The 16,983-nt window shown below is 40.1% G+C and overlaps 1 protein-coding gene across 1 annotated transcript in view; it reads right to left on the minus strand.

Moving 5' to 3' along the window:
* LOC120060189 (disintegrin and metalloproteinase domain-containing protein 17-like) overlaps positions 1-11,435 on the minus strand; it is a 33,720-nt gene extending 22,285 nt beyond the window's left edge. Inside the window, exons 1-5 of the mRNA XM_039009324.1 lie at positions 11,264-11,435; positions 2,356-2,488; positions 1,719-1,852; positions 1,471-1,559; positions 131-299 (exon numbers count right to left, since the gene is read on the minus strand). Of these exons, the coding sequence (XP_038865252.1) occupies positions 131-299; positions 1,471-1,559; positions 1,719-1,852; positions 2,356-2,488; positions 11,264-11,372 (634 nt within the window). The 5' untranslated portion in view covers positions 11,373-11,435. The remainder of the gene's footprint in view (positions 1-130; positions 300-1,470; positions 1,560-1,718; positions 1,853-2,355; positions 2,489-11,263) is intronic.
* Between the last annotated feature and the right edge of the window lie 5,548 nt (positions 11,436-16,983).

The following is a 16,983-nucleotide window of genomic DNA, read 5'->3' on the forward strand; positions in this document are numbered from 1 at the left end:
ACTCCTACACACTTTTGCACACCACACACACAAGCACTCGGTCTATGCGTATGCAACATACATAAATGGTGTGTCTCCTACTCTGTATGTAGGCCTATACTGTCAAACACACACCCACACTCCATCTTACTCTCCTGTGCCTCTCCACCTCTGGCGGCCTCTGGTAGCAGGTCCTGGGCCCCAGCGTGGATGTATCCACACACCTTGGGCGAGGCCAGGCGACTGAGGTTCCGGATGTCCTCAGAGCGATATACCAACAGACGGCCATCGGGGGGCACCTCGGTGAACCTCCAAAGGGGCTGAGGAGAGAGGGGAAGGGGATGGAGAGAAAGAGGAATAAGAGAGAATAGTGAAGAAGAAAGAGAGAGCGAGAGAGGACGAAGGAGAAGTAGGATTGGTTAGATAAAGTATTCTACCAAGCTGATAGTTTTATCTCTTTCCCCAGCAACTGTTTTAAGACACTTTTTCTGGCCTAATTTAAACCAAGGGTTTGGAACCGGAACTATTTTCCAATTGTTTCATTCTGAACAGAACCACTTTTTTCCCCCCGTTCCACTGTTCCTACCAGCAAAATAAAGTTCTGAACCTGTTGGATCTAAAAAAAAAGTACTGGTTTATATCATTCCTTTTTTAACCTGTGAAATCAACCGTTTTTTACATTTAGCTCATTATATTACTTCACCAATCAGTGCAGATAGAGAAGGCAAGCTAGTTGTTTACATGCGTGATGGACATGCGTGCAGCCAATGTATGACATTTTTCGGGTGGGGAGAGAGGGTTGAGGAGTAGGATGGAAGTGCTGGGCATCTTATGACATGCATTATCTGAATTAGGTCCACAGAATTATACCTAGGAGTGGCTTCTATGGAGGAATTTTGAATGTCCTTTGAGCTAGCTCGCTAACAAGCTTGAGCTAGCTAGCTAAAAAGCTTGTATGTGCAGAGCGGCACCAGAATTAAAAAACACGTCTTACCTTTTTGTAGTTGATAAATCCAACGTGAAACGTGATAACTAGGCCTATAGTATCCTTAACTAGCATTAAACAAGTTAATCCATTCTTCTCTAGCTATTTAAAAATATCTCTCCCTATCTTCTGAATGACGGTTGCAATGTCAGTACAGTAGCCTGTTTTGGAGGGGGGACGGGCAGGTAGCCTAAACACACATAGACATTGGCAAAGATTTTCAGCCTGCAGGTGGACACTGGAATACGTTTTTGAGTGACAGAGCTTTGCATAGGAACTTCGTTGCTTTTTTTGTGGGACAAAAAAAAATGCCTGGAATGTAAAATAACATTACTAACCGGTTCCCATGCTTTTAAATAATGGTTCCATTCCGGAACAGTATGGATCACTCTCGTTCCAGGTTCCGTTTCAGTTCCTTAAATTATTATTTTTCTGTTCTGTTCCCTGAACCAGTTCCAACCCCTGCTTTAAAAACTTTAAAGCAGTCCTCCCATTTTGGGATTTACCTCTACGTTGTACTCTGTCTCCTCTGTCAGGATGTGGGCCGAGAACTCGTCCCCGTCTATGTGTGCCTGAACACGGGAGTGCTCCTCGCCTACACACACACAATGTTAAGGTATTCTTCTCAGTACTCACTCACACACACACACACACTGAAATGGAAGCACACACACACAAACTGACACACAAGCGCAAAAACCTCCATATCAATATTCCATGTAAAACCAACAAAACAAATACCCTCCAGACTCACCTACAAGATGTCCAGTAAAGTAGTTCTGCAGCTGAACATCATAGCGGTCTTCCTTCCCTTGCTTATCTACAAACACAGCTTTGAAGTCCTCAGTGAACAAGTCTGTGTTAGTTGTCAAGTAAAGCTTAAAATGTCTGCAGAAGAAATAAATTACAGTTTGATGGAGAGAAACATGAGGAATGTACATATTCTGGTTTATGGGGGTACAGATAACATTTTAACTTCGCCAATGGTCTGTTTCAATTGCACTGAAAATCCATGCACTCTAGTCATTAGGCCACGGCAATGATAAAAAGCCATTCCAGTAACAATGTAAAAACACATAGGAGTAGGACTTAGCAGGGAGGACTAGAACCTCTGAGAAAAGTGACAGATAATTGAGACAGTGCTAGTCTATTTCTCCAACCCCTAATGTCATATGATCTTTCCTAAGCACTGGGCGGCATCAGAATGATACAAAACCATTGAACATCAACTTTTTTTGCTTGCTTTGAACTTTACATGAGTGGGTGGAAGTGCCTCATTGAGTAGAATGGAGTCTTGGCTGTTTTTCCCTTACATTTTAGTAATTTAGCAGATGCTCTTATCCAGAGCTCACAATGTATAAGTCCCATATAAGAGAGTTTGTGCCACCTACCTCTTGAGGGCACTGAAGCTGACAATGCGCTCCAGCTGGGACTCTGTGTGGACGTCCCTCTTCCTGAGTGAGTGCTGCTGGAGGCCGGACACGGGCAGCACCTCAAAGTCGGACAGCAATGAGCTCAGAGCCTCTGGAATAAGGGAAGAGTCATATGAGGAGAGTGAGAGGGCCAGTCCTATGTAGCTCAGTTGGTAGAGCATGGCGTTTGCAACGGTAGGATAGTAGGTTCAATTTCCGGGACCACTTGTACATAAAATTGATGCATGCATGACTGTATGTCGCTTTGGATAAAAGCATCTGCTAAATGGCATGTTCTCTCTATATCAGTACCAGAAAAAAGTTTGGACACACCTACTCATTCAAGGGTTTTTCTTTATTTTTACTATTTTCTACATTGTAGAATGATCGTGAAGACATCAAAACTATAAAATAAAATATATGGAATCATATAGTAACCAAAAAACGTATAAAATATATTTTGATTTGTTTAAAACCTCTACGGACCCCCCATCCCGGATCCGGGATCATCCTCATCAAAAAAGCTGACTAGCATAGCCTAGCCTAGCGCCACAGGGATATCATATAATATAATTTCATGAAATCACAAGTCCAATACAGCAAATGAAAGATAAACATCTTGTGAATCCAGCCAATATTTCCGATTTTTTAAGTGTTTTACAGCGAAAACACAATATATATTTATATTAGCTCACCACAATAGCCAAACACACAACGCCATGTTTCCACCGCAAAGGTAGCTTTCACAAAACCCACAAATAGAGATAAAATTAATCACTAACCTTTGAACAACTTCATCAGATGACAGTCTTATAACATCATGTTATACAATACATTTATGTTTTGTTCGAAAATGTGCATATTTATAGCTACAAATCCTGGTTTTACATTGTGAATACGTCGCCATAATGCACCAAATTGTCCGGAGAAATTTTGGACAGTCACGTAATCTAACCAAAAAACTCATCATAAACTTTACTAAAAAATACATGTTGTACAGCAAATGAAAGATACACTGGTTCTTAATGCAACCGCTGTGTTAGATTAAAAAAAATAACTTTAGTACAAAGTACAGCATGCAATATTGTGAGACAGCGCCCACAAATTCTCTGCCTTGTTGGAGCCAACATATACCACAAAAATACGAAATAACATCATAAATATTCTCTTACCTTTGATGATCTTCTATCAGAATGTAGTGCAAGGAGTCCTAGTTCCACAATAAATCGTTGTTTTGTTTTAGAATGTCCATTTCTTCTGTCGAATTAGCAACTTTGGCTAGCCATGTGGAGCGCACATGTCCAAGAACTCTTCGCGCATGGAACGAAAAATTCCAAAATTCACAATAAACGTCGAATAAACTGGTCAAACTCGGTTGAAAATCCATCTTTATGATGTTTTTCTCATATGTATCCAATAAAGTCAGAGCCGGAGCATTTCGTCGTGTATACCTAACGCATTTCAGAAGACAATGTGGGGTTCCCTGGTGCGCAGTTGAATACTGCCAATAGGGCGGACCTGTCACTCCAAAAGCTCTCATTCGGTCTCACATCAAGCTAGACACCCCATTCAACATTCTACTGCCTGTTGACATCTAGTGGAAGGCGTATGAAGTGCATACAGATCCATAAATATAAGGCAATTGAATAGGTAAGCCCTGACACAGAGCCCCACTTTCAGAATTTTCACTTCCTATTTGGAAGTTTGCTGCCAAATGAGTTCTGTTTTACTCACAGATATAATTCAAACAGTTTTAGAAACTTCAGAGTGTTTTCTATCCAATAGTAATAATAATATGCATATTGTATGATCTAGAACAGAGTACGAGGCCGTTTAATTTGGGCACGATTTTTCCCCAAAGTGAAAACAGCGCCCCCTATTAAGAAGAAGTTATTAACATTTGAGATTATTCAAAGGTTGCCACCCTTTGTGTAACCGATGTGAAATGGCTAGCTAGTTAGCGGGGTGGCGGCTAATAGCATTTCAATCGGTGACGTCACTCGCTCTGAGACCTTGAAGTAGTTGTTCCCTTTGCTCTGCTCGATAGGTAACGATGCTTTGAGGGTGGCTGTTGTCGATGTGTGCAGAGGGTCCCTGGTTCGAGCCCAGGTAGGGGCGAGGAGAGGGACGGAAGCTATACTGTTACATTTGCACACTCTTGGCATTCTCTCAACCAGCTTCATAAGGTAGTCACCTGAAATGCATTTCAATTAACAGGTGTGCCTTGTTAAAAGTTCATTTGTGGAATTTCTTACCTTAATGCGTTTGAGCCAATCAGTTGTGTTGTGACAAGGTAGGGGTGGTATACAGAAGATAGCCCTATTTGGTAAAAGACCAAGTCCATATTATGGCAAGAACAGGTCAAATAAACAATGAGAAACAACAGTCCATCATTACTTGAATGATGAATGTCAGTCAATTCTGAAAAGTTCAAGAACTTTGAAAAAGTTTCTTGAAGTATAGTCATAAAAACCATCAAGCGCTATGATGAAACTGTCTCTCATGAGGACCACCACAGGAAAGGAAGACCCAGAGTTACCTCTGCTGCAGAGGACAAGTTCAGAGTTAGAAGCCCAAATAAATACTTCAGAGTTCAAATAACAGACACATCTTAACATTAACTGTTCAGAGGAGCCTGCATGAAATCAGGCCTTCATTGTTGAATTGCTGAAAAGAAACCACTACTAAAGGACACCAATAATAAGAAGAGACTTGCTTGGGCCAAGAAACACGAGCAATGGACATTAGAAATCTGTCCTTTGGTCTGATGAGTCAAATTTGTAGATTTTTGGTTCCACCACCGAGGCTTAGTGAGACGCAGAGTAGGTGAACGGAAGATCTCCGCATGTGTGGTTCCCACAGTGAAGCATGGAGGAAGAGATGTGATGGTGCTTTGCTGGTTACACTGTCTGGGATTTGTTTAGAATTCAAGGCACACTTAACCAGCATGGTTACCACAGCATTCTGCAGCAATACGCCATCCCATCTGGTTTGCGCTTAGTCGGACTATCATTTGTTTTTCAACAGGACAATGCCCCAACACACCTCTAGGCTGTGTAAGGGCTATTTGACCAAGGAGGAGAGTGATGGAGTGTTGCATCAGATGACCTGACCTCCACAATCACCCGACCTCAACCCAATTGAGATAGTTTGGGATTAGTTGGACCGCAGAGTGAAGGAAAAGCAGCCAACAATTGCTCAGCATATTTGGAAACGCTGTCAAGACTGGTGGAAAAGTATTCCAGGTGAAGCTGGTTGAGAGAATGCCAAGTGTGCAAAGCTGTCATCAAGGCAAAGGGTGGCTACTTTGAAGAATCTCAAATATATTTTGATTTATTTAACACTTTTTTGGTTACACATTGATTCCATGTGTGTTATTTCATAGTTTTGATGTCTTCACTATTATTGTACTGATATACACTGCTCAAAAAAATAAAGGGAACACTTAAACAACACAATGTAACTCCAAGTCAATCACACTTCTGTGAAATCAAACTGTCCACTTAGGAAGCAACACTGATTGACAATACATTTCACATGCTGTTGTGCAAATGGAATAGACAAATGGTGGAAATTATAGGCTGTTAGCAAGACACCCCCAATAAAGGAGTGGTTCTGCAGGTGGTGACCACAGACCACTTCTCAGTTCCTATGCTTCCTGGCTTGCTAACTGCCTATAATTTCCACCATTTGTCTATTCCATTTGCACAACAGCATGTGAAATTTATTGTCAATCAGTGTTGCTTCCTAAGTGGACAGTTTGATTTCACAGAAGTGTGATTGACTTGGAGTTACATTGTGTTGTTTAAGTGTTCCCTTTATTTTTTTGAGCAGTGTATATATATATATATCAGTATCAGTCAAAAGTTTGGACACACCTACTCATTCAAGGGTTTTTCTTTATTTTTACTATTTCTACATTGTACAATAATAATGATGACAAACTATGAAATAACACATATGGAATGATGTAGTAACCAACAACAAAAAAAAAGTGTTAAATAAATCAAAATGTATTTTATATTTGACATTCTTCAAAGTAGTTTACTTTTACTTTTACTTTGATGACAGCTTTGCACACTCTTGGCATTCTCTCAAACAGCTTCACCTGGAATGCTTTTCCAATAGTCTTGAAGGAGTTCCCACGTATGCTGAGCACTTGTAGGCTGCTTTTCCAACCTGACAGGTTGCATCACTGACTGGTATGGCAACTGCTCAGCCTACGTCCGCAAGGCACTACAGAGGGTAGCGAGTACGGCCCAGTACATCACTGGGGCCAAGCTTCCTGCCACCCAGGACCTCTATACCAGGCGGTGTTAGAGGAAGGCCCTAAAAATTGTCAAACTCCAGCCACCCTAATCATGTTCTCTCTGCTACAGCACGGCAAGCGGTACCGGAGTGCCAAGTCTAGGTTCAAGAGGCTTCTAAACAGATTCTACCCCCAAGCCATAAGACTCCTGAACACCCAATCAAATTGTTACCCAGACTATTTGCATTGCCCCCCCCCCCCTCCTCTTTTACCCTGCTGCTACTACTCTCTGTTATTATCTATGCATAGTCACTTTAATAACTCTACCTACATGTACATATTACCACAATTACCTCGACTAACATATTGCAGCAATACGACCATGAAGGCCTGATTCACGCAGTCTCCTCTAAACAGTTGATGTTGAGATGTGTCTGTTACTTGAACTCGGTGAATAATTTATTTGTTCTGCAATTCTATTTGGGCAGTTAACTCTAATGAACTTATCCTCTGCAGCAGAGGTAACTCTGGGTCTTCCTTTCCTCTGGTGGTCCTCATGAGAGCCAATGTAATTGTGGTGCTTGATGGTTTTTACTAGAGGTCGACCGATTATAATTTTTCAACGCCGATACCGATTATTGGAGGACCAAAAAAATCCGATACCGATTAATCGGCCGATTATTATTATTATTTTTTTTATTTGTAATAATGACAATTACAACAATACTGAATGAACACTTATTTTAACTTAATACATCAATAAAATCAATTTAGCCTCAAATAAATAATGAAACATGTTCAATTTGGTTTAAATAATGCAAAAACAAAGTGTTGGAGAAGAAAGTAAAAGTACAATATGTGCCATGTAAGAAAGCTAACATTTAAGTTCCTTGCTCAGAACATGAGAATATATGAAAGCTGGTGGTTCCTTTTAACATGAGTCTTCAATATTCCCAGGTAAAAAGTTTTAGGTTGTAGTTATTATAGGAATTATAGGACTATTTCTCTCTATACCATTTGTATTTCATATACCTTTGACTATTGGATGTTCTTATAGGCACTTTAGTATTGCCAGTGTAACAGTATAGCTTCCGTCCCTCTCCTCGCTCCTACCTGGGCTCGAACCAGGAACACATCGACAACAGCCACCCTCGAAGCAGCGTTACCCATGCAGAGCAAGGGGAACAACTACTCCAAGTCTCAGAGTGAGTGACGTTTGAAACGCTATTAGCGTGCACTCCGCTAACTAGCTAGCCATTTCACATCGGTTACACCAGCCTCATCTGAGGAGTTGATAGGCTTGAAGTCATAAACAGCAGAGCTGCTGGCAAAACGCACGAAAGTGCTGTTTGAATGAATGCTTACGAGCCTGCTGGTGCCTACCATCGCTCAGTCAGACTGCTCTATCAAATCATAGACATAATTATAACACACAGAAATACGAGCCTTAGGTCATTAATATGGTCGAATCCGGAAACTATCATCTCGAAAACAAAACATTTATTCTTTCAGTGAAATACGGAACCGTTCCGTATTTTATCTAACGGGTGGCATCTATAAGTCTAAATATTCCTGTTACATTGCACAACCTTCAATGTTATGTCATAAAATTTGTTCGCAACGAGCCAGGTGTCCCAAACTGTTGCATATACCCTGACTCTGCGTGCAATGAACGCAAGAGAAGTGACACAATTTCACCTGGTTAATATTGCCTGCTAACCTGGATTTCTTTCAGCTAAATATGCAGGTTTAAAAATATATACTTCTGTGTATTGATTTTAAGAAAGGCATTGATGTTTATGGTTAGGTCCAGTCGTGCAACGATTGTGCTTTTTTCGCAAAAGCGCTTTTGTTAAATCATCCCCCGTTTGGCGAAGTTGGCTGTCTTTGTTAGGAAGAAATAGTCTTCACACAGTTTGCAATGAGCTAGGTGGCCCAAACTGCTGCATATACCCTGACTCTGTTGCAAGAGAAGTGCAACAAAGAAATTCAGGCAATATTAACTAAATATGCAGGTTTAAAAATATATACTTGTGTATTGATTTTAAGAAAGGCATTGATGTTTAGGTACCTTTTTCGCGAATGCGCACCGCATCGATTATATGCAACGCAGGACACGCTAGATAAACTAGTAATATCATCAACCATGTGTAGTTAACTAGTGATTATGATTGATTGATTGTTTTTTATAAGATAAGTTTAATGCTAGCTAGCAACTTACCGTGGCTTCTTACTGCATTCGCGTAACAGGCAGGCACCTCGTGGAGTGCAATGAGAGGCAGGTGGTTAGAGCGTTGGACTAGTTAACTGTAAGGTTGCAAGATTGAATCCCCTAGCTGACAAGGCAAAAATCTGTCGTTCTACCCCTGAACAAGGTAGTTAACCCACCGTTCCTAGGCCGTCATTGAAAATAAGAATGTATTCTCAACTGACTTGCTTAGTTAAATAAAAGGTGTAAAAAATATATAAATAAAAATGGCCAAATCGATGTCCAAAAATACCGATTTCCAATTGTTCTGAAAACGGCCCTAATTAATCGGCCATTCCGATTAATCGGTCGACCTCTAGTTTTTACGACTGCACTTGAAGAAACTTTCAAAGTTCTTGAACATTTCCAGATTGACTGACCTTCATGTCTTAAAGTAATGATGGACTGTCATTTCTCTTTGCTTATTTGAGCTGTTCTTGCCATAATATGGACTTGGTCTTTTACCAAATAGGGCTATCTTTGTATACCACCCCTACCTTGTCACAACACAACTGATTGGCTCAAATGCATTAAGGAAAGAACTTCCACAAATTAACTTAACAAGGCACACCTGTTAATTGAAATGCATTCAAGCTGGTTGAGAAAATGCCAAAAGTTTCCAATCCTGTCATCGAGGCAATGGATGGCTACTTTGAACAATCTCAAAAATAAAATATATTTTCATTTGTTTAACACTAATTTGGTAACTACATGATTCCACATGTGTCATTTCATAGTTTTGATGTCTTCACTATTATTCTACAATGTAGAAAATAGTAAAAATAAAGAAAAGCCCTGGAATGAGTAGGTGTTTCCAAACTTTTGACTGGTACTACACACACACACACACACACACACAACTGAACTCCCTCAATGTAACTCCAATAAAGTGAAAATGGTAACATTCGATATCATTGGTACAGTAAGCGTACAGTGGTCACCAACCCTTGTCCCAATGAGCGTCAAATGTGCAGCCTTTGGTTCTAACCCAGCAGTAACACACCGGATTCATGTATTAATCATGATCTTCCTGATTAGCTGAATCAGATGTGTTAGTGCTAGAACAAAACCCTGGTTTATTTTTAGTGACCTCTGCAATAGCCTATACTCTACTCGCTCTGTGGCAAATAATATTGGATTGATGCAGCACTGAGTAACAGTTAGTAGTCTAAAATACATTTTTACCATGAATCTTTCAGAGGATTCAGCCAAAATGGAACCACCAAAATGGAAGTTTCTCACTTCCTCTTGAAAGCTGTCATGTAGCTAGTTCCTTCCTGTCTAAAGGGCTCTACAGAGTCTAAGAAACAGATCCAACAGAGTTTAGTTTGTGTAGCTCTCTACGTAGTTCTACATAATTTTGCGAGGCTGAATTTTGTGTAGGCTGTGAAATCACTGTGGAGAGCCCTTAATGCCACACAGCCTACAAATAGATTGTCAACACTGTCTTTGTGGGGTTAGTCAGAGCATTCCACTTTCCCAATTAAAACAAATTGAGCATGGTTGAAATTTTAACTAGGTACTTAATTGACATCCTCAGCCTGTGACAATTTCAAGCTATGGGCCTATATAGGTGGCAGGTAGCCTAGTGGTTAGAGCGTTAGGCCAGTAACCGAAATGTTGCTTGATCGAATACCTGAGCTGACAAGGTAAACATATGTCATTCTGAACAAGGCAGTTAACCCACTGTTCCTAGGCCGTCATTGTAAATAAGAATTTGTTCTTAACTGACTTGCCTAGTTAAATAAAAAAAGACCTAAATACCAATCTTGATTTATCAAATTATTTCAGGGGTGGCCAACACTGGAAAGCTATGCGTACACGTTTGTTGTTTCAGCACATCACTACAGGTTATGTAAAACATTGAATTGCGATCTTCATAATTATCTAGCTAGACTGGGAACAAATGCATTCCTCAATCCTGGTCCTGAGGACCCACAGGTTGCGCAGGTATTTGTTCCAGCCCTATACATCTGTAGCTAGTTAACTCAGCTAACTAACATACAATATTTCAGTTGAATCACAAGATGTGATGAGACTAGGATTGAAGAACACTGCTCTGGCACCACTGAAAAAGAAATAGCCACGCTGTCTTGATTCATTTGAACGCACACAGCATGATGCACGTTACTATGATGCTGAATACCAGACATTCCATCTAGCTAGATAGCGAGTAAGATTTTCTTCAGGACTTGCTAACCTAACAACATTAAAAAGTTAACTCGTTTGTTAGTTAACTAGACAGCTATCTAGCGAACACTATCGTCAAACTTTAGCAATTGAAGATGTAGCTAACTAACAGCCTAATTTGCATACATTTGACTGACAGCTTGCTACTCTAGAACATGTCTGCGAGCTAGCTAGCCACTAGCTAGGTTAACGTTACTCACCGAACTCTGTGTCATTTTCCCGTGTTTCTTCCTCAGTGGCCCTTGATTTAATCGCACAATTGACCCAACAAGGAGCCAAAAAGGCCACAAGTACCAGATACTTCATCATGACGTTAAAAGAGCTTACTCCACCTGTGTCATTATTGCAAGTCAACACAGGAACCGTTAACCAGGCTAGGCAGAGCAGGTGTAGCACCCAGGTAAAATTAGTTTTATATTGGATATTCTGGTTTTCTCTCGTCAATAACTGTTGAACCAATCATGCCATCACTGGTGTAGTTTAGGATATAGGCAGATATACCCACTTACTATTCCCTTGGGCATTTGCGTGTGCTCACTTCTTAATCCCCACTGATACGTACCAATGTAGTGTAGTTGAGGTATCCTCCGTTTCAATTAATAAGGCTGATTGAACAGATCAGAACGTTTAGCTTAAATGTTGATAAACTATTATTTCTTCGCATTTTAGGCGCAGCAATATACAGACGGCGGTGGGCTTTTGCGTGAATGTTCCAAAATGCAATTTGCGGGAAAACGCTGTTTTAAAATGTGCACTGGGTTTCATGGACAGAGATGGAAATATATGTTAGAAATTTTGAAAGAGGGCGGATTTAAATATGCAATTACTATCATGGGTTGCTAAAATTACTATGATAATGCCTTTGGCTGCTAGACAATGAAAAAAGTTGAAAGAAAATCAATAGAATAGGAGAAAGCATATGAGTAAGTCTTTCTACAAATAATTTCCTCCATGTTTCTATGGTGGGATTTTGTCTATAGGCTACTTTCAAGTAAGGTAAGACATGCCTCATATGAAGTAAAATGTTCAGGTTTCAAACAATTAAGGAATATAAAAATATAGCAATGCCAATGATAGGCCCAACCATTTTCTGGTAGATGGAAAGGCTTTCCCAAAAACCTTTTCTATTAAATGTTAACTACCATAGCTACAAAGTAGTCTACGCCAATCTGTCAGTGACATGATTATTTGCATCAATTCGGTAGCCTAGCCATTTATTTTGCAAACTCCATCTCATGTGCTACTGAAACACTGCTAACCAAACAACAGTGCTAGATGCCTACACACTTCAATTAACTACACAAAAAAATCTAAATTTCTTAGATTTTTCCAGACATCAAAAGTGGTCTCCTGATGTGGTTTAAAACTTCTTATGGATGAGGTGCAGTATTGAGTAGCTTGGATGAATAAGGTGCCCAGAGTAAACTGCCTGCTACTCAGGCCCAGAAGCTAAGATATGCATATTATTAGTGGATTTGGATAGAAAACACTCTGACGTTTCTAAAAGTGTTTGAATGATATCTGTGAGTATAACAGAACTCATATGGCAGGCAAAAACCTGAGAAAAAATCCAACCAGGAAGTGGGAAATCTGTGGTTTGTAGGTTTTAAAGTCTTTGCCTATCTAATATACAGTGGAAATTTGGTCCGGTTGCACTTCCTAAGGCTTCCACTACATGTCAACAGTCTTTAGAACCTTGTTTCAGGCTTCTACTGTGAAGGAGGAGAGAATAAGAGCTGATTGCGTAAGAGGTCTTGCAGATTGCCATGAGCTCAGTCAGGTGCGCACCCTTGAGAGGTAGCTGCGTTCCATTGCATTTCTAAAGACAAAGGAATTCTCCGGTTGAAACATTATTGAAGATTTATGTTAAAAGCATCCTAAAGATTGATTCTATACATCGTTTGACATGTTTCTACAAACTGTAATGGAATTTTTTGACTTTTCGTCTGGCCTGCGCATCGTGAATTTGGATTTGTGAACTAAACACGTGAACAAAAAGGAGGTATTTGGACATAAATTATGGACTTTATCGAACAAAACAAACATTTATTGTGGAACTGGGATTCCTGGGAGTGCATTCTGATTTAGATCATCAAAGGTAAGTGAATATTTATAATGCTATTTCTGACTTCTGTTGACTCCACAACATGGCGGGTATCTGTATGGCTTGTTTTGGTCTCTGAGCGCTGTACTCAGATTATTGCATGGTGTGTTTTTTCCGTAAAGCTTTTTTGAAATCTGACAAAGCAGTTGCATTAAGAAGTTTATCTAAAGTTCCATGCATAACACTTGTATCTTTTATCAATGTTTATTATGAGTATTTCAGTAAATTGATGTGGCTCTCTGCAAAATCACCGGATGTTTTGGAAGCAAAACATTACTGAACATAACGCGCCAATGTAAACTGAGATTTTTGGATATAAATATGAACTTTATCGAACAAAACATACATGTATTGTGTAACATGAAACCCTATGAGTGTCCTCTGATGAAGATCATCAAAGGTTAGTGATTAATTTTATCTCTATTTCTGCTTTTTGTGACTCTTTGGCTGGAAAAATGACTGTGTTTTTCTGTGACTAGGTGCTGACCTAACATAATCGCATGTTATGCTTTCGTCATAAAGCCTTTTTGAAATCGGACACTGTGGTGGGATTAACAACAAGTTTATCTTTAAAATGGTGTAAAATACTTGTATGTTTGAGGAATTTTAATTATGAGATTTCTGTTGTTTTAATTTGGCGCCCTGCACTTTCACTGGCTGTTGTCATATTGATCCTGTTAACGGGATCTCAGCTGTAAGAAGTTTTAAGCATTGTCATGGACTTAAAACATACAATTTTGTTGTTTTTTCAGTTAAAAAAAGTGTGACTTTAAGAGTGAAAGCCTTTTTACATTTATCTGCTTCAATGGTAGGCCTACTATTAGCTTAGTTGCACAGTACAGCTTGGGTTGGCCTGACTGTGAAAGACCACTATGGGATGTATAATTTTAGGTAATTCAGAGTGTACGTCGCTGTTTCCCATAGAATTTTTCACCCCGGGCGCGTTTCCTTCGCTGGGCGTTTTGTAAATGTTTTAGAAAAAAATTGAGGGTACCCACTTCCCCAGGCACTACTACACACATCACTGAATGCCATGACTATGAAGATGGTATATTCTGAATCAGGGGTGGATGGAGAACAACCCACACCTTTTTTTGTGTGAAAAATAAATACGATTTCTGATTTCAATCTTCAATAGCTCTTACACAACGCGTGCCATGACTATGAAAATGATTAATTCTGAATCAGGGGAGGAAGGACACAAATCCACTGTTTTTTTGTGTTGACATGTTGATTCTTTTATTTATTCTGATTTCAATCTTCAATAGCTCTTACACACAGCATGTCATGACTATGAACATTATATATTCTGAATCAGGGGATGATGGTGAAAAATCCACAGGTTTTTTCGTTAAAATTTAGAAGAATAAAACCTTTAAGCTTTCAATCTTCAATAGCTTTTTTTTGTAGAAATGTTTATATTTTTCTTGTGGGGGGCTTTCAATCTTCAATAGCTATTATACAAAGTGTACCTTGACTATGAAAATGATACTGTACTTAATGGCTCTGTCCTTATTGAGCTGCTGGGATTCTGCCTATTGGACATCCATCACTTCAGCTTGACAACAGTCTAGTAGGCTTCTCCACATCGCAAAATAATTTGTTAAAAGGTATGTCCTTTGTGAAGATAATACCCAAGGCCAGGTTATGACCCCAGTCACAAGATCCAGGGCCTTTTGTTCTAAAGCAAACAGATCACGACCATTTCGAATCCCACCGTACCTTCTCCACTATGCAATCTGGTTTCCGAGCTGGTCATGGGTGCACCTCTGCTACGCTCAAGGCCCTAAACGATATCATAACCGCCATCGATAAAAGACAGTACTGTGCAGCCGTCTTCATCGACCTGGCCAAGGCTTTCGACTCTGTCAATCACCACATTCTTATCGGCAGACTCAATAGCCTTGGTTTCTCAAATGACTGCCTCGCCTGGTTCACCAACTACTTCTCAGATAGAGTTCAGTGTGTCAAATTGGAGGGCCTGTTGTCCGGACCTCTGGCAGTCTCTATGGGGGTGCCACAGGGTTCAATTCTCGGGCCAACTTTTTTCTCTGTATATATATCAATGATGTCGCTCTTGCTGCTGATGATTCTCTGACCCACCTCTACGCAGACGACACCAGTCTGTATACATCTGGCCCTTCTTTGGACACTGTGCTAACAAACCTCCAAACGAGCTTCAACGCCATACAACACTCCTTCCGTGGCCTCCAACTGCTCTTAAATGCTAATAAAACTAAGTGCATGCTCTTCAGCCGATTGCTGCCCGCACCCTTCTGCCCGACTAGCATCACTACACTGGACGGTGCTGACCTAGAATATTTGGATAACTACAAATACCTAGGTGTCTAGTTAGACTGTAAACTCTCCTTCCAGACTCACATTAAGCATCTCCAATCCAAAATTAAATCTAGAATCGGCTTCCTATTTCGCAACAAAGCCTCCTTCACTCATGCTGCCAAACATACCCTCGTAAAACTGACTATCCGACCGATCCTTGACTTCGGTGATGTCATTTACAAATTAGCCCCCAACACTCTACTCAGCAAACTGGATGTGGTCTATCACAGTGCCATCCGTTTTGTCACCAAAGCCCCATATACTACCCACCACTGCGACCTGTATACTCTCGTTGGCTGGCCCTCACTACATATCCGTCGCCAAACCCACTGGCTCCAAGTCTTTACTAGGTAAAGCCTCACCTTATCTCAGCTCACTGGTCACCATAGCAACACCCACCCGTAGCACGTGCTGCAGCAGGTATATTGCACTGCTCATCCCCAAAGCCAACACTTACTTTGGCCGCCTTTCCTTCCAGTTCTCTGCTGCCAATGACTGGAACGAATTGCAAAAATCTCTGAAGTTTGGAATCTGTACCCTTCCTCTACACATAGCTAATGGAGTGTAGTGCAACTGGGGAACACACGCATTCAAGCACGCACACACACACACACACACAGTTTACTGTATTTATACTTAGGATATCACTTTCCAACAGTAAAAGTTCAAAAAGCACTGGCGGATGTCTTAAGTCTGAAAAAGACAATTTTAGAACAAAAACAAAGATGAAGATTGAAACAAAACAAATCGGTGGATTTTTCTCTATCCTCCCGTGATTCAGAATATATGCTTGTCATAGTCATTGCTCGCTTTGTGTAAGAGCTATTGAAGATTGAAAGGAATAAACATAAAAATTAAATAAATTGTATTTTCTCCACCCTCCCGATTCAGAATATATCATTTTCCTAGTCATGGCCCGCTTTGTGTGAGGGCTTTTGAAGATTGAAAGCCGTGGAATTTTCTCCACCCTCCCGATTCAGAATATATCATCTTCATAGGCATGGCTTGCTTGGTTCAATAGCTAATGTCGAGAGAAGCCGAACATCCAGTATAAAACTAATTTTACCTAGGTCAAGCAAGTTTGCTTAGCGGTCCTTGTTCGCGCTTGACTTTTTAACCAAAATTATTCCGATTGCGACTTAAGTTATATTCGCAAGCCTTAGATATATAGCTCAAACGTTTAAATGTCTAATAATATATTGTAGATTAACACATTTGAAGTTACACTCAGTCATTTAATTAGCAATTTCTGCTTCCTACACCCGGAAGTTTAAAAAAAAAGCAACATACTGCATCTGAGAAAAATATACAAAATATTTTTGGGGAACAAATATTTAATATTGAACAAAATGTAATATTTACAAAATTATGCTGATAGACTTTTAGGACAGGGAATAACTGCATACCATACTCATTAATTTAAATGCGGTAGGTCTATAGCCTGCAGATTTTCTCCTTTCCACTAGTGGAATGGGT

The sequence above is a fragment of the Salvelinus namaycush genome, chromosome 15, assembly GCF_016432855.1.
Source record: "Salvelinus namaycush isolate Seneca chromosome 15, SaNama_1.0, whole genome shotgun sequence".
NCBI lineage: Eukaryota > Metazoa > Chordata > Actinopteri > Salmoniformes > Salmonidae > Salvelinus > Salvelinus namaycush.